At 36.4% G+C, this 19,206-nt stretch overlaps 1 protein-coding gene across 2 annotated transcripts in view; it reads left to right on the top strand.

Annotated features, from left to right (window-relative positions):
* The window catches only part of LOC126183430 (calpain-A-like), a 237,547-nt gene that overhangs the window by 137,696 nt on the left and 80,645 nt on the right, over positions 1-19,206 (top strand). For both annotated transcript variants that reach the window (XM_049925418.1, XM_049925408.1), the window contains exons 9-11: positions 1,813-1,976; positions 10,687-10,904; positions 17,605-17,647. In XM_049925418.1, the coding sequence (XP_049781375.1) occupies positions 1,813-1,976; positions 10,687-10,904; positions 17,605-17,647 (425 nt within the window). The remainder of the gene's footprint in view (positions 1-1,812; positions 1,977-10,686; positions 10,905-17,604; positions 17,648-19,206) is intronic.

The raw sequence follows: 19,206 nt of genomic DNA, 5'->3' as shown, positions 1-19,206 counted from the left end.
TGAGGCAGGATTCGAACCTGCGACCGTAGTGGTCGCGTGGTTCCAGACTGTAGCGCCTAGAACTGCTCAGCCAACCCGGCCAGCAGGCCATGGAATGTAAGGACAGAATAAAATTAAAGGTGTTGAAACAGTTTTAAAAATGTAACAAACAAAAAAAAAATTGAATAGCCATATCTGAAATACGCACTTTTGTCATCAGCTTGTGTGTACGTGGCAAGTATACCTAATAGATACACACAAATATTTTTTTAGGCTGTTCAAACATACATGTTTTAGAACACACAGACAGGAATTAGAATCTTTGTTTCACCATTTGACTCAACTGATTGGCTAAATCTGGGGACCATTGTCCAATGCCTAAGCAAATTTCCCTCACACCTGGGGTTTGCTAATCTGTTATTTTCTACTCCTGTTGAACATTTATTGCCATGTTCTTCCTGTTTGCACAATGCTGCTCACTCCAGGAAAAAATAATCTGTATCTCTGGTGAATCTAATTTCAGCACAGAGAAGACTGAAATATACCTATATGAAACTCTTTGGTAATCTACCCAAATGGGTCCCTCTCATATTGGGGTCTAAGTGACTTACCCTTCCTTTTTAACTTTTCCCAACCTATTCCTCTTTCCTTCTTGAGGAAAGAAATAATATTTCTGAAAGCTAGGATAGTTTTGTGCACTTTTATATGTGCTTACTGAAAGTATTAAGAATTGTCCTGAAGGTAAATAATGGTTTACAATCCTGTCTCATGGAGGATAAGTAGTGAATTTCCCTGTTAATACATATGTCTGACAGTAATAATATTTTCATACCTAGATTCTAGTAACTTTTTCTTGACAGCTTTTTCCATACTGTAGAAGAATTTTTGAAAAGAAATAAGTAGACAGTTCAAAACCTGTAGTAAATGGCCAGGATAGAGCCGTAAAATCTATATTTTAAGAAGTGTGTGGAATTGTTTAATTGATCTATTTCACATGATAATATTTGTTGTGAGGGTGCTCTGTGTGCCATGTAACTAATTAATGACATAACCACATGTTCCAGTCATTTTCACCACATTTTTGATCTCATTTTTATTTACTTTTGTATCTTTTTTGGCACTTTAAATTTTAATGTTACCTTAGTATTTACTAAATGCCCTGTTCTTTGTTCTCAGAACTACTTCATTCTTACAACCTTGTTTGTGATTCCTTCTGCTCAACAAAACAAGCTCAATGTTCTGAATATCTTCCCTCCTGAAGCCAATTATTAGTTTATCTCTTATTGAATACTGTATTAGATTCTGTTTGTTTATTTTGTATTCTGTCTTTACTCGCTGCCTCATCCCCTTATTTAATGTGTTTGCTTTGTGCATCCCAATCAGTCTAAGTTGATTTTTTCATGGCAAGTTAGCAAACAGTGTTATCAAAGGGCACTTATTTTTGCAGCTGGTGGGACATCTAAAACTCTTAACATTGAAGTTAACATTTCTCCTTGTCACCATAGACTAACACTAAAGGGATTAGAGTCCACACTTCCAGTAACATTTGCTTAGTGTACTTCTTAATGAGATCTCTAGTTGTTTATGTTTCACATGTCTCCTGTGATCCTGCATGTAAACTGACAATGGAGATTTTACAATGGATCTTTATATTAACTATACAGAGCTGTGACAAGTTTTTCTGTGATCATGTACATGCATCACTATTTCTTCAATAATAGTAATTAATTTTTCTTACCTTGCACTTAATATGCTTTACTTCTCCCCATCTTAAATATTTTTGAGTTGCTTCACATAATGGTAAAAAAATTACAGTAGTAATCTATTTTTCAGATACCTTCTCACATAATCCACAGTACCGTATAACACTGGAAGATCCAGATGAAGATGATGATGATGACAAATGCACAGTAATAATTGCATTAATGCAAAAAAATCGTAGATTACAGAAGAAAAGTGGAGCTAATTTTCTATCTATAGGTTTTGCAGTATACCATGTATGTATTACATAGCACATATTCACTAATAAAATTTAATTCTTTTAAAGAAGGATACAAATATGTACATAAAAGTATATGTGTGTGTGTGTGTGTGTGTGTGTGTGTGTGTGTGTAAGAATTTTTAAGGTTCTGTACAGTTATATACACCAAGATCCACGAAAAGCCATTGTACCATTGGAACATTTTGCAGTTTTTTCTCCACTAAGTATCTGAGTCACATAGAAGCAGCTTGGTGCAAAAAACACATTTGAATGACATTTTACATGGGCATCAACTTCAAAATTTGAAGGTGGCCAAAGTAAGCATGAGATGAACTTGGAGTCAGGACAACATTTCACAGCTATTGATAAAATTCCTTGAGGGAAGAAATATCCTGCAAGACAACATCTGGGTGACTATATTAAGGACATCAAACCAACACTGCCTCTGACCAATGACTTCACAGTAGCATATATGCCATCAGGCAATGGGCACTCTGTATCCTTTGTGGTCCATCAGTTGCGTCCCTCTCATACATGACTCAGTAGATGAGGTGTCTTGTCTACCATGGGTGAGCTCAGGAGCAGTGAAGTAGTATTCTGTCTGCAGATCATCTGAGACAGCCTGGAGATTGATTCTCACTGACTGTTGCTGGGACACATTACAAATCTGTGATGTTGTGAATAAGGATCATATGAAGTGATGGTGTTCTTGTCTGGTGTGGCATCAAGCCAGGAGAATGTATGTCACTTATGAATGTCCTGTGGGTACTATGCTGGATGCAGTGTGTAGGGATATCACCCTGGACTAGAATTTGTACCCTTTCCTGGACTATTAGCTACCCCCAGCAGAAAGTACACTCTGTAATGATTCTCATAGTTTTGGATGCGATAAATTCCTGCTATAGTGTTCATCTTTGGCACACTAGTGTGACTCATTAATTGAAAGTTGGTATAAAAAATGTTTCCAATGTTTCCCTTATCACATAATACTGGGTTGCATTAGAGTCTGTCCACAGTGTGCTACAGCAACAGCATTACTGCTTTAAAGGAGGAACTGAGTTTTCAGTGTTTCCACTGTCCACACTAATTCATTATTTCTTGGTTAATCCATTCTCTTTACAAATTTTGATAATACTCTTTTTTTATTTTCACAGTCATCATCATTTATTTTACCTGATTTACCAGTATTTGTCTCTACTTTTGATGCATCCATATTTACATTTTTTCATATTTAGCCAACTCTTGGCCTTTACTTTTCTTCATTCTTTTTCCTTTACTTTGTTATTTGTTGTTCTGTGTATTTCTTTTGACTCCTTATTAATTTGGAATTGTTCTACATTCTTGATAGTTCCTCTTCATTATGGTATCTATAGAATATAAACTTTGAACTGCTGATTACAAATATCTAATCATAAGCGGTGCTCTGGAATATGAGTCTCAGCCATTAATCCAACACTGCTTGAAATCAATTACTGAAATGTGTGTTCCTCTCAGTGCAGTAGTAGTAGTCACTCTAGTTCATTTGCAGCACTGGAAATTCTTACACTTTCTTCACTTCATTTAATATTAATTATCAGTGTACAAAGATTTGTCATCTAAAAAGTAAGTCACTTCTCATACTGTTACACCTATGTAAATAATACATCTGCATCTTTTCTCTGCAAACCATTGCTAAGTGGATGACAGAAGGCACTTCCTATTGTATAAGTTATTAGGGCTCTTTTCCATTCCATTCATCTATGGAGCATAGCAAAATGATTGCTTAAATGCCTCTTTGTATGCTGTTATTTGTCAATCTTACCTTCGCAGTCCCCATGGGAGCATCATCTGCAAAAAGTCTTTTATACTCCCAGAATTAACATTTTTCTGCATTTAAAACATTTTTTATCACTCCTCTCAAATTTCCTATGTTCCCAATTATTTCTATGTTAATATGCACCCATTTTGGTGTTAACATATTTATAATTTTCCCGTGATGTATGCTTTAAGAAACAGTGTTCATGGAGAAAAAATTGATGTAATTGACATAAACTGATGCTGGCATGCCTTTGGTCTTCAAGTCTTATTTACATATGTTGCACGCCATTAAGCGGTTCAGTTTCTTGATACCAGGGCGCTCATCTCAGCAGAGCTGAACTGGTAAATGTTGGAACAATTCATGCTTTGTCTCCTGCTACTCTCAACATCTACTTGTCATGGTGGCTGATGAGAGTAACTAGGTTCATTCAGAAGAAAGTATCATGACAGTCACTATAATTACCTAACTGTTCTATCATGCATGTGCAGTTGTGTGATTCCGTCTTTGCGATCTCACACTTTGTTGTTTGCCCACTTCTTGCTCTCATTGCACTGCTCAACTATGTGAGAGAATTTACTCTCATTATCAAATACAAATATTTAAGTAAGTATATTTTGTGATGTATCACAATCAGTGTGAGTTATGGTTTGTATGTGTGTGGTTTTCTGCATAGTGGAGGAGGCACAATATACCTTATAACCTAAAAGTAGCAACTACTGTGTAAAAGACGCAGAACAGCATCCATAAAAACATCACACAAAATATGCATGTAAACATATACACATGACAGTGAGAATAAATTCTCAAGATTTATTGTTTCATTATTTAAATAATGAATGACACAGTGGTAGGCTTCCCAAAAACATCAATTATAATGAATGAAATAAGTTAAAAATTTCTATTTCAAGACAGTTATCAGTTCCAGTCCCATACCCATGGATAAACAAAGTATGAAATTCAGATAATCTTTATCAGATAATAAACAAGTCTTTGGTGAGTATTTTGATGCCTGTTATGTACATATATCTTACATAAACTATGGAAATGTAAGGCTGTCATATATGTAACTTTTACAGTTAAGAAGTTATTTCCCACATGTTACATTTGCCTGCACTTTACACCTTTTTTTTTTTTTCTTTTTCTTTTTGAAACCATCCCTTGAAAAGTGCAAAAGAAGGGTTACACTGTATCAATATTGTCTGCAAGGTAATTAATATAAAACATGAATAGTAAGGGTCCCAACACCCTTCCCCAGGTCACACCTAAAGTTGCTTCTATGTCTGTTGATGACTCTCTGTCCAAGGTAACATGCTGAGTCCTCATCGGCTAGAAATGTTCAAACCAGTCACAAATCTCACTTGATACCAGATATAGTCATACTTTCTCTAACAAGTGTGTGTGTGTGTGTGTGTGTGTGTGTGTGTGTGTGTGTGTGTGTGTGTGTGTGGGTGGGTGGGTGTGGTCAATATTTTTGGAATTCTTGCTGGTAGGCACAGAGGATGTCATTCTGTTTGAGGTACCTCATTACATTTGAACTCAAAATATGTGTGAAGATGCTATAAAAATGTACATGAAGGATATTTGATATTAATTTTGTATGATCTATGCTTCCTTCCAACCACTTGACAATTTTTCATTTGAGAGATTTTGGTAAATTATGGTTAAAAGAGGGCTAGCTCAGCAGCAAATTTCGTACAGACTCTGGCAGGTATTCCAACAGGCTCTGGAGTTTTATTCAGTTTTAAAGATTTCAACTGTTTCTCAATGCCACTGACACTAATATCTGTTTTGCACATCTTTGCAGTGGTATGAGAATCAAACTGGGGCATTACTCCTGAATTTTAAAGGAACATTCGAAAACAGGGCTAAGCATTTCTGTTTTTGCTTTGCTGCCTTCAATTTCAGTACCTGTCTCCTCCATGAGTGTCTGGACACTAACTTTGGTGCCACTAACAGCCTTTAAATTCAATCAAAATTTCCTTGCATTTTGTGGAAGATCTTTGAATAGTATTGTGCAACAATAGTCATTGAAAGCTTCATGCATTGCCCACATGACTGTTATTCTGCAACAGTAATTACTGAAAGCTTCAAGCATTGCCTTCTTAACAGTCAAATGTGTTTCATTCAGCATCTTTCTGTCAATAGCCCTGCACTTCATTTTACACCTATTACACAGTAGTCTCTGTTTCTTTAGAAGCTTCTTTAGTGTGGTTGTGTACCATGGAGGGTCACACCCATCATGAACTGTTGTGCAGGTACATATCTGTCCAATTCTAGGTCAGCTATTATTTTAAACTTTTTGGAGACATAATTCCTATATGTGCTCTTGTCCTGAGCTTAAAGTTTCAAGTTCCTCATTGAGCTATGACACTAGTGCCCCTTTATCTACTTCATTAATAAATCTTTCTATTAGTTTTAGTCACACATTGCACTTTCATAATCATTGTTACTACTGCTGCATCACGGTCACTGAGCCAGTTTCAATGTGGACTTCCTCAAAGAGGTCTGGTCTGTTCATTGGCATTAGATTTAATAGATATTTGTCATGAGTGGGATTCTGAACTATCTGTTCCAGGTAGTTTTCAGAGAGTGCATTTAGTAATATTTTGCAGGATGTCTTCTCATGTCCACCACTAAAAAAACTTTAATTACCCCAATTGATTGTTGGGTGATAAAAGTCTCCTATGATGATTACAATATTATGGAGAACTTACATACTATGTACTTTTTGAAAATTGTAATGTTTGCTGGTGTCATTATTATATTGTTCAAGAGCCCTAAATAAATCATACCTAGGATAGCCAACATAAAAACAAAACAGACATATTATGCACAGCACCCTTTCAATCTCAGTTGCGGACTTGTGTTTTGAAAATTGATTCTTATAGAATCTGTATTGTTTGTTCCTTGCCAAACAGACAGTGAGTCACAAGCCCAAGAAGCAGATATCAACCACCGTGTGTTAAATGAATCCCTTCATTCTCAGATAAATTAAAAATCTAAAATGGAATCAATGGATAAAAAATTTTGTCAAAAACATTAGTAAGGCTTGATTTGCACTTAGACATATCGACTTCTGTAGATGAAATACTGTCATTATGTGCATAAATTTCCATTCATCATGAGATAATAACAATGGATATTGCAATAAAAATAGTAAAGCACTTTCTCTGAAAAAATCAGTTATACCTATGTTGTGTTGTCAATATATCAAGAGAATGCAGAGAAGTCTCACAGGACCTTTGCATTCATACACTCACATATCACCTCATACAGTGTGTAGTGGTAGTTACTGTTAACAGTGTAAATCAGTTTCAAGTTAAATGAGATCAAAACACAAGATATGAGGACAATTTTCACATGAATTTGGCATCTGTGTGAAGAACTCTGACTGAGTTGCTGTAATATGTTACATCAGTTCTTACAGACTGCCAAAGGACAAGAGAAAATAAATTTGATCTATCCTGAATTTAAAAAGGAGATTTCAAGTGTACCTTATTACCCACTATTTCTGTACGTCAAATAAATTGCTGTGGTAGATGATGTTGATAGTAAAGTAAGTCTCCAAAGTTTTTGTATATTTTACATTTCCATATTGGTATGTATATATAAATTTTTATCTGTATCAAGTTAGGATGTTCATTTGCAGTAATTGTAATGGTAAATAGAGTACAGATTACGTTTTCGATTGATGTTACTGACCAGTTTACCATTCATAACAGTTAATATCTCTTGTAGTGTACAGAAACAGTTCATAATATCCCTTCAGTATAGTAACTAGTGACACATCCAGCTTTGCATGGGTATCATTATGTATCTACAGCCAGAAAACTTCCCTGGTGTAGCCAGGAGGCAGAGTGCTGATTCAATGAATGCCAGCACACTGGATGCTGAAGTAGTATTGGTGGCCAATGCAGCTAAGTGAAGACTTCTGGTGTTGTAGACCAGTGTCCCATGGTTACAACAGATGGTGGTGTTGCCTATGGGGACAAACCTGGAACTGTTGGCTGCAGCATTGCATCAGGTAGCTTTGGACCCCAGTGGGATGTAGCTGGGAAGACCTTGCATTGCGCCCTTGAGCATAAGTTGGTACTAGGTTATCTGGTGGGTGGTCGCATGGAGACTGTGGCAGAGTGAAGGCAGCCTGCAGGGGAGGCTGTCACTGGTTCACGTTATGGACCCTATGTTGATAACTGTGCCAGTAGCCTGTTGTCATCTCTGTGGTGGAGACTGATTCATGATGGTGACTGAAGCAAAGCCCTGCCATGCTGATAACCTCCTCAACTGGGCAGGGAGTTTATATTCAGCCAGCTCTGCCTTTGGCTTGTGCCATTACAATCTGTATGGAGTACCCTGTGCCATGCAACAAGGTATGAACCATCCTTTGTCACAAAAGATTGGAATGAACACCCTTTGTGATGTCACATTGGTAAGATGAACTCTCTATCATGCAAAGATCAGTATGAAGCGCACAATGCCATGTTGCAAAATTGGTATGAAGCACCCCCTGCCATGCAACATTAATGAACAATAGGTACAGAGCACCTTTCACCATACCTCATAGTATGAAACACCCTCTGGCAGGAAACATTGATATGAAGAATCATCTGCCACTCAACATCAGTAAGGAGCACCCTCTGATGTGCAACATTGCTGAAATTCTCTTTAGACATCATTGGTATCATAGCATTACCTAGTTTGTGTGCTGTGCTTTCCACATCGCTGAATAAAATTACATGACATTACCATCCATTTACAGAGGAAGAGCTGCTGAGTCTTGTAACACAAAGTGACAATGAGGACTTCATCATGCCCATTCCAAATGACTGTTGTTGGACAGATAATGATGCCAGTGAGCCTGTTGGTGGATCTGCACCACAAATATTTAAAATATAAGTGAACCAGCAAACACTAAATCAGTAAATGCAGATCCAGATTTCGATGTCAACATTGCTTCTTCCTCTGATTCTGAAGAGAGCCTGAGCAGATGCCTGACATATCTGCTAACAGACACAGAACAGATGATTTTAGATACAAAACTGTCAATTTAGATGATTCATCTATGGTATACGACTGATTCCAAGCTGTTTTAGCTAAGAAACTGTAAACTACATAGCTGAGCAATGTAATTTATATTATTAGCACTTTTGCAGTGATGTCAGTGAAAAATCAAGACTGCGGTGTTGGAAGAACAAACAATAATGAAATTTACTGTATCCTTGCAGTGAATTTTCTGATGGTTGAGAGACAGTGAGAAAAACTGAAATAAACTGTTACTGGACCATCTACTCAAATGTTTATGCAAATCATGCCAAGAAGTAGGTATCTTCTTCTTGATAAGAATGTTACACTTTGTCAAGAATGATGAGGACCCTGGAGTTGATAAAATCTGAATAATTAGGATAATTGTGGATCATCTAAGAAAAGCATGTTCAGATGCTTTCCACACTTGTGCATTCAGTAAAGTTTAGTTCTCTACAAAGATTGTGCCCTATTCAAACAGTACATTCCACCCAAATACCACAGTTATGGTTTAAAGTTTTTTGTGCTGTAGAACTGAGAAATGGGATGTATTCTTGACCTTGTTATTTATTTGGGTGCAGCAACAGACATAAAAAGGAAACTGATTTTGGTGTAAATCTTGGAATATGGAGCATTCTTCTTTCTTCACTAGAATGCTACCACGTTAAAGGTCACACACTATATGTTGACAGTTGGTACACAAACCTGGCATTATTTTGTTATCTGCATGACAGTAAGAAAAACTGTAAAGCCATGCCTGTTTTACCAACAAAAAAAAAAAAAAAATTAAAACAAGTGAGATCGAGTTTATGTCAAAAGATAAATGTCTTGCACTGAAGTGGCAGGGCAAGCAGAAAATGAAGATGCTTTCAACTCTTTATCAAAGTGAAACTAGAGCAACTGACAAAATAGAGAAGCACAAATGAAGCAAAAAGAAAACCAGCTTTCATCATAAGCAACACTGAAAACATGGGGGCCATCAATACATGTGATGTGATGCTGAGTTCTCCAGAATGTGAACAAAAACTCTAAAATGATATAAAAAAGGTTTTTTTCTTTTTCTTTTGGGTGATCTGTCTCTGCTGAACTTGCCTGCATTCTATAAAACTCTAACAAGTAGAAATTTTCCAGTATCTGATTTTCAATGGAAATATTTCAAGGAGATCCTAGAGAATCACCATCAACAGCAAACAGATCCAAAACAATATTATGATGTGGCCGAGCGGTTCTAGGCGCTTCAGTCTGGAACCGCGCGACCACTACAGTCGCAGGTTCGAATACTGCCTCAGGCATGGATCTATGTGATGTCCTTAGGTTAGTTAGGTTTAAGTAGTTCTAAGTTCTAGGGGACTGATGACCTCAAATGTTAAATTCCTTAGTGCTCAAAGCCATTAGAAAAACAATATTATTGCCTGGTCCTGGTCCTCATCCATATCCTTTATCTTTTGGTAAATCCACCTTCATCCTCATTGCTGGTGGGTCCCTCTCATAAGGAGGTCTGAGTGACTCACCTATCCTCCTGAACCTTCCACATCCCATCCCTCTCTGATGACCAAGAAAGGAACTAATAGCTCTGAAAACTACGATTGTGTCATGTAGTCTATTGAAAGTACCAAATATTTTGGCTCCTGAGGGACAAGTACTGGCCTGCAAAGCTGTCTCATAATTTATTAGTTTTCTTGGCTGATTTTCCCTTTGATACAATTAACTTCAGTTTTATTATTAGCAAGTATCTAGAAAATTTGAAGAGTATTATGGAAAAAAATATTGATTTGATTGGGTAAATAACATCAGCATTAGTAGTTGAGAACATCTGAAGTTCATATCAGAAATGCTGTCCACTTTGCTTCAATGAAATTTTTGATATAATAGTCTTAACTTAATGAAGTCACTTTTTCTGTTACAGCTCCCGAATCCAGATAGTTTACCAAAACCTCTGGACACAGCTTTTTTCAAAAGAAATAAATCAGCAGCAATGACACCACAATTCATCAATCTACGGGAAGTTACTTTACGCTTGAAATTACCACCTGGTGTTTATTGCATAGTACCATCAACATTTGAACCAAATGAGGAAGGAGAATTTATCATCAGAGTATTTTCAGAAAACAAAATTAACATGCAGTAAGTCTGGAAGAAGTTAACGAATATAATATACTAGATCACTGTGGCGGATAACAAATATTTTCAATTTTTATGGATGTACTTGTTACCTTCTTGACTACAGTTTGTAGCACTTACCTTCATTAACTTCAATTATGTAACTACTATGTGTAAAAAACATCATAGATATGCTAAATTGGTGAAGTGTTGGTAGTGAGAGACAATATACTTATAGAATCAGACGTCAGAGTGTAAAAAAGGAGGAAAAATTACAGTCATACATTACAAGAGAAACAGAGAACACATATGGACCAAATTTTTTATTGACACATTTAACTACTATTGTGCCATATGGGAATATTTTTATGCTTGTGGATCTTGAGTGGAAACAGTTACAAGATGTCTATGAAATACCTCTATTAAAAGAGATTATATGTCTTTCAAGTTTATGTCATCATATTGTGGTAATGGCACACCATTCAGTATCATATAACTCTGCTTGTATCCTGATCGTGAAAAGATGTGTCCTAGTGAATATTCTTAGCAGGTTAACAACAGATTTTAATCACCAGACCCAAAAACATAGACTTTATTGAATTTTCAATAGCTTCTTATGAAATACATAGCCTAAATAATTACTTATTTTGACAGATTCAGACATCACATCTAAACCTGTTCATGATTGCTTCCAGGTACTCCCTGTCATTCATTACATTTTTAACCATTTTATTACACAGTATAATATTAATAACATGACAGGTACTTACATAATTCTGAGTATTTTTAGGGGCACGAGGATTTTAAATTTGTGGACAACAGGACTACCTTTATTCAGTTATATACAAAATTCAGGAAGTCATTTTTTAACTTTTTTCCTTGCTCTTAGAGCTTAAACACAATCTACAATGTGTTGCCAATCTGTATATATATCAACACTTTCTAATTTTGTAGTGTTCATATTTAGTGAATGAATAATAATTGTTGAAAGTGGTGCAACAGTTCTTCATTTATGCATGTCACTGTACATACCATAATCTATGTTGTTGAATTGCTTTTTGTCAATGGATTTGAAGCTTCTCAAAATGAATCATTTCCTTTATACATCTGTATTTAGGGATTGTGAAATCTGTAACTGTCAATTTGTTATACAGATACATTGCTACTTTTTAAATGCTGTTCAATTCACTTTTAAAATGTTATTATTAGTGTGGCACTCATTTCATAGGTGTAACTGTCCTGTTGTGTACATCCATTATGTCTGATAGAGCTTGAAAACTTAAGACAAGAGGTTTTCTCCCATCAGTCAATGTGGGATATGACAACAATAACATTTCCAGTCTGCTACAAACAGCTCTTATCTTACTTAATTTAGCACCTGTGATGACCACAGCTTTCTGGATACCTCATCTAACTGTCACCAGATCATGACCATTGGAAACTGTTACTCATTAATAGCACTTGTTATACAGGAGTTTCTTGGATTTAAATAATCAGCCAGTATTTCAGCATAATGTTAAGTAGCAAGGGTTTCAAGGCAGTGGCATCTAACACTATCCACAGTGAATATCCAGGCCACATAGATTAGCTAATACTGAGTGGTTGCTTATATCTCCATTTAGCAGCAGACATGGTCAAGTATTATTGGTGATTTGCTTGACTAAATAGGGAATTGGTTCCCTATCCCATCTTAAACTTTGCTATAGTAAGAAAGAATGCCTAGTGATCTGGTTTAGTATTTTCTCAAATTCTAAGATGGTGACAGTCTTGAAGTTTAAAAGTGGCAGAATCTTACACCTCTCCAAGGTACAGTACAGTACTGGAAGGCCCCTAAGATTGTTTTTGAAATGTTTTTCCACCGACAAAACATAGTTTTCATGGTCTTAAAATTGCTGTTCATTAGTGTAACAAACACATTGCTTTTGTTTTGTTGCTGTTGTCTCTTTGGTATGGGCGCAGTGAAGTGATCTATGAGTTTGATGGTGATGCTTTCAGTGCTCCACATTACATCTCCAGATTTCATTCACCATTTATAGTACTGCAGATCCAAAAATGTCCCAATGGTGCTGTTTAAATTCTGTGGCAAACTGTGTCTGGTCCAGATGACTTCCATTTTGTGGCACTGTGGATAGTAGTTTTTGTCTTTACTTGCGAATGACATCTCAAAAATTTTGATGTCATCCTCTAACATGTGGGGGCACATGTTCTCAAAGATACTTTCACAGATACATTTGTCATCTTCTTCTTATTTTCTGTATAAGCTGCAGAAATTACAATAAACACAGAATATAAAAATGGGTTGTGATTTTATGCTCTGTTTTATTTATGATGCCTACTATCATTGCGTATAATCAGCTCTTTCATCAGTGAATGTGAAATAGTCAGATGGTTTCACCTCTGGCAATGGTCTTTGGTCATAATGCCACACTAGTACATTCCATTTGCTTTCAAAAGAGAGCCAAAGACATCATCATTTTACACAAATCACATAAACAACTGAAGTAATATGCTCTAATTTGCTTTCGCCAGGACCTTTTTATTTTATTTTTTATTTTTTTTACTATATTATAGTATACCTTAGCTCAATTTGATTCAAGTTTTTGAGATGAGGCTTAATATCCTCCATATGCAAAGCATATTTTTTTCTTTCTTGGATATAATTTTCTATTTTCACTGTTATGTTTAAGTAATATATATAAAAAGGAAAAAACTCTGTAAGAGTATGCTCAAGATCAATTATTGGTTATGCAGCAATGACACAGTTAATAGAAGAGTTAATAGAAGTTCTGACCATGCTGGTATTTATATTAACGGGCATCAGTTCAGCAGACACTGTAGACTGTGGCTTCCTAGGAATTGTGCTCAGTGAGCAAATGGTGAGTGCAGGCCTGTGAGCAGCAACTGCTGTAATTCCTCCATCTTCACAGAGAATAAGTTTGGGAGCTGTGTATGGACTTGAAATCAACCCTGAGGGAAACACTCAGCACACACTTTGCTGAAGAGTGAAAATTCGTTCTTGAAACAATCCCCCAGGCTGTGGCTAAGCCACATTTCTGCATTATCTTTTCTTCCAAGAGTGCTAGTCTTGTAAGGTATATAGGAGAACTTTTGTGAAGTTTGGAAGATAGGAAATGCTGTACTGATGGAAGTGAAACTGTGAGAGTGGGTCATGAGTTGTGCTTGGAGAGCTCAGTCGGTAGAGCACTTGCCCATGGAAGACAAAGGTCAAGTCCCAGGAACCCAGTTTTAATCTGACTCTCCCCTATTTCACAACTGGCATTTCTCCCACATTGTTGCAACCACATGGCGCATCCACATTTCCCTCACGCCTCATCATGCTGCAATATCTCTGCACACGAGTAAGAGTCTTGAGCAGGCATGAGTGCAGATACTCAAAATCAGCAAATTGTTAAGTATCACTGTAGACAGCCTCACAATCAGCACAATAGCATTATTAGTTCTCATGCTCTCAGCCTCAGCAATGTAAGGCAATGGTGCTGAGCTTGTTGCATTTCAAAAATCAACATTACCAATAGGAAATCGCCTGTGTCAGTATATGTGCAGGTGAATAGGTGTGTGTGTGCACGAGTGCGTAACTGTCCTTTTTTTCCCCCAAGGTAAGTCTTTCCGCTCCCGGGATTGGAATGACTCCTTATCCTCTCCCTTAAAACCCACATCTTTTCGTCTTTCTCTCTCCTTCCCTCTTTCCTGATGAAGCAACCTTGGGTTGTGAAAGCTTGAAATTTGTGTGTGTGTTTGTGTGTTTTTTATTGTGTCCATCAACATACCAGTGCTTTTTCCTTTGGTAAGTTACAGCATCTTTGTTTTTTATATATATATTCGATCTAATGCCAATGTATAGCCCTGACATCTTTGAGGTATCCTCGTCAAAACTGGTATCATTGACAGTGAAGTGCCAGTGGTGGCAATGATTACCAAAGTACAAGGGACAACTAAAACAAGTAGAAAGATATGCATGTTCAGTAGCCAAGAGTAAAAAAGCAGTAGAGTCATATCTCAGTGAGCAACTTGAAATCGTTAGCACAGGACGGGACCATTTAGAGGAACTGTGGCTTAAGTTTAAAAGAATTCCTGACCATGCACTGGACAGATATGTATGTAGTAGAACAGTTCATAATGGAAGGACACTCAATGATATACAGCCACTGTAAAGAAAGTTCTAATGAAACAGACAACTGTGTAAAACAAAGCCTAGGCCTATAAATAGAGTGATGCTGAATGAAACACATTTGGCTGTCAAGAGAGCAGTACTTGAAGGTTTTGAAGACTGCCATTGCAGAATATTGTCAAATAGTCTTCCACAAAACCCTAATAAATTCTGGTTATATGTAAAAGCTGTTAGTGGCAAATAAGTTAGCGTCTAGTCACTTTCAGATGTTATAGGAACTGAAATTGACGGTAGCAGAGAAAAAGCTGAAATGCTTAACTCCATTTTTCAAATGTTCCTTCACAAAGGAAATCCCAGATAAACTGCCCTAATTTAGTACTCATATCACTGAAAAGATGAGTGAAGTAAGTGTCGAGTCAATGGTGTTGAGAAACAGCTGAAATCGGGAAAATTGAACAGAGCTCCAGGGCTTGATGGAGTCCCTATCAGATTCCATACTGAATTTATCGCTGATTAAACCCCTTTTCTAACTATAATCTATCATAGAGCCTTTAAATAAAAAATTGTGCCCAATATTTGCAAGAAAGCACAGTTCTTACCCATTAGGAAGACATCCACAACACTGTTGTCTGACATCCTTGAAATTAATTTGTTATGTCATCTTAGAACATATTCTAAGCTCAAATATAATGAAATGGCTTCAACAAAATGAACTTCTCCATGCTATCCAGTGTGGATTCTGAAAAAAATCTATTATGTGAGACCCATCTCACACTTTTCTCACAAGGCTTATTGAAAGCTTTAGATCAAAATGGTTATGTAGGTGCATTATTTCTCAATTTCTGAAAAGAATATTTCTTGATTTCGAAAAAGCATTTGACTCAATACCACAGCTATGTTTATTATCAGAATTACAATCATATGGGATATCAAACAAATTTTGTGACTGAACTGAGGACTTTTCATAGAGAGGACACATCATATTATGGTCAAAAACTATCCTAAGGAAACCTCCTTACAAAGTTTCGGGGGTCAGTTTTAAATGATGACTCAAGGAATATAGTGCAACCCCATAAGTATCACTCCCATAGGGATTGTGAGGACAACATTAAATTAATTACAGCATGCACAGAGGCTATTAAAGAATCATTATTTCTGTGCTCCATTTGTGAATAGAATGGGAAGAATCCCTATCAACTGGTATAATGGGATGTTCCCTCTGCCATGCACTTCACACTGGTTCGCAGAGTATAGATGTAATTGTTTATCTGTTTTACACTGTAATTTTACAGCTCGCATCATCTAAATAAAAGCTTTATTTGCTTTAAATTCATTGCCTCAATTCCACTGGACAACAGGAAGTAAAAATATGCCAAGTAAGCCAATACTCTTGTCTTAGGTCAGAGAAACGAGAGATGCTTCTAAGGACGTAGCATGCTAAACAGAGGTTCTTGATTAGTTTATCTATGTGTTGACTCAAATTTAACATGTAATGCATCTGGACCTCAAGGAATTTGACACAGAGTGTTTACTTTAGTGTACCACCATTAATATTTACTTCTTCTTCTAATACGTTTTTCATTATTTCTTATTTGAAATTGAATAATATGAGGCTTTATGTGATTAAAATCAGACAGTTAACTGCGAACCACTTATAGGCTTCTTCAGCTATCAACTGAGCTGTGTCTGCTAAGGCCCTAAGTTTGGGTTCTGCAGTAGTATGACTGTGTCATCAGCTGATGTACAGTTTTTGAACTGCCCTTTAAAATCAGTGGAAGACACTTTATGTAGGTTAGAAACAACAGTAGGCCCAATAGTGAACCTTATCCCAATCCACATGCTATATTCCCCCTTTCTGAGACACACAGCTTGTGTTATGTGTTTCTGTTATGCAAGTAAAATTCCATTCGTGCAAGAAGGGTTGCATTATGTCATAGCTCTACAGTTTGTCAAGAATAATTTTGTGATCCACACTTTTAAAGTTTTTGGAAAAATGATGGAACATACCTATAGCTCTGTTAAGACTTCATTTGTGAGGTCATGTTTTGCATTCTCTGTGGAGTATCCTTTATGAAAGCCAAACCGAGAGGCAGTTAACATCAGCTCAGTTTAAGGGGTCAGTATTTAGACTGGGGGATTTTAAAATACTGGTGATAGTGGAGTTTCACTTCCTGATTATAGATTGTCCTCTGAATTACATGCAATTCTCTTCCCCCTTCTTACTTTTTCTTGCAAAAAACCCCCCTCTATCTGGATGTTACATTATTTGCACACAGCACTACATGATGTAATTATCTACAGCTTACATCTCAGGGGGCTTGTGCAAATGAAGCAACATCTATCTCTAAAAAACTAGCTTTGACCTTGCTATTATAAATTGAGGTATGTGTACTTTGCTGTTAATTTATCTGAAAACCACACAGAATTACTGGCAATAATTCACATATAATTGATTTGCCACATTTTTGTTACTTTTTCATCACCCAGCATTTTAATTCCATTATGTCCAGTTTAATGGTATTAACATGTAACATTATCAGTATTTTGCAAAAAACAGAAATAATAAAAGTGACATAAACAATTATTCTGTTTCAGAGAACATGATGAAGAGGTGGATACGAATGAGGTTCCTGAAGATGTAAGAACCAAATACTCATTATCATTTATTAGTCATTTATTTATATTCAAATCTCATATGAAAATGTCTATTTATTTATTTACTTTTTATTCCATAGATCCATGAGACAATAAATTGCAGTTTACTATAATCTGTACATGCAGTCCTTTGTTCATAAAATAGTTTCCTTTATAAATAAGGTAAATAGGTGTTAACAATGAAATTCATATCAGACATTTTACAATACACTATATGATTATACATTATTATAAAATTCATATTCGAACAGAAATGTGTTCAAGAAGGTACTGTTTTAGATATTTTGTAAACACGTTCAGGTTGACAGTAGTGGATTTGATATTGGATGGAAGAGTATTATACACTTTAGTGACAGAGCAGTGAACTCCATTCTATACTAAACTGGGACTTTTTATCTTTTTGTGCTAATCTACTCATTTTTAATACCATATGGTTAGAATTAAACTAACAGAAACTGATTGTGCTCCAAGTGCTGCAGTGTAAAGCGTATACATTGCAGGATGCTGAAACACCATAGTTATGTTCATTAATCGCTAGGTGGCATTATTAATAGTCTGAATGTGAAATCTTTCCTGTCTTGTTGTTAGTGTAATCTTTATCACTTGGTAACATGTATTGATTTCTTTTGTGAGTGACTGTAATTGTAAAGGGCTAAGAAGGTTGAAGTTTTCCATACAAAACACAATGGGTGTTGAGAAGAAAGACACACACTGGTGGTATAGTTGTTTTATCAGAAAGGCAGCAATGGCAACAGCAGCACTGCATTGCAGGAATGTTGCTGGCAGAAATAGCTGTGAAGAAATACCTTGTTAATAAATGGGCTAAAGAGTATGCTCAATAAATTTGAAGACGCAGGTGAATTAGCTGCTGTAGCAGAAAGAGGGAAGTGGCCTATTCCATTGGCAGTTGGTGATGAAGTTGCTATGCTATAGCTAACCATGCAGCACACACCTCAAATTCTGCAGCCAGTACTCGATCTGTGTCATAGGAATTGTCTCTCCCCTGGTCAATAATTCAAAAGATTTTGCAGCGTATTTTACATTGTTATCCCTACAAGATTCAGAATGTCACCAAATAAAGTCCCAAGGTAGGTTACAATGCTGTGACTTTGCCATTTGTTTTTAGGCATACATGGAGATAGACGACATGTAGCTGGGGAGTATTCTTTGGATGGCTGAGGCACTTTTACTCTGCACATTGCTGTGAATTCACAAAACTGTCACATATGGGGTTCTACTCCACCATGTGTTGTGCAGAAACATCCATTGTACTCAGCTTATTGACTGTGTGGTACGATTTCACAAGCTCCATTACTCTTATTCCATTGTTCTTTAAGGAGATGACACCTTGCAGTCCCGTTAAATGCACAGTGACATCTGCTTGTTACAAGGATCTCCTTTTGCAACACGTAATTCCAACTTTGCAGGAATGCAACTGTGTCCACATCACTATTTTCATGCAAGATAGGGTGACACCACATGCCACTTGCTAGGCAAAAGATTTGCTTCAAGAAACCTTCAGTAATAATCCCCTCATCTCTA

This window comes from Schistocerca cancellata, chromosome 1 (genome assembly GCF_023864275.1).
Source record: "Schistocerca cancellata isolate TAMUIC-IGC-003103 chromosome 1, iqSchCanc2.1, whole genome shotgun sequence".
In the NCBI taxonomy this organism is placed as follows: Eukaryota; Metazoa; Arthropoda; class Insecta; order Orthoptera; family Acrididae; genus Schistocerca; species Schistocerca cancellata.
Note: the sequence above shows the minus strand (reverse complement) of the source record. Positions and strands in the feature narration are given on the sequence as shown.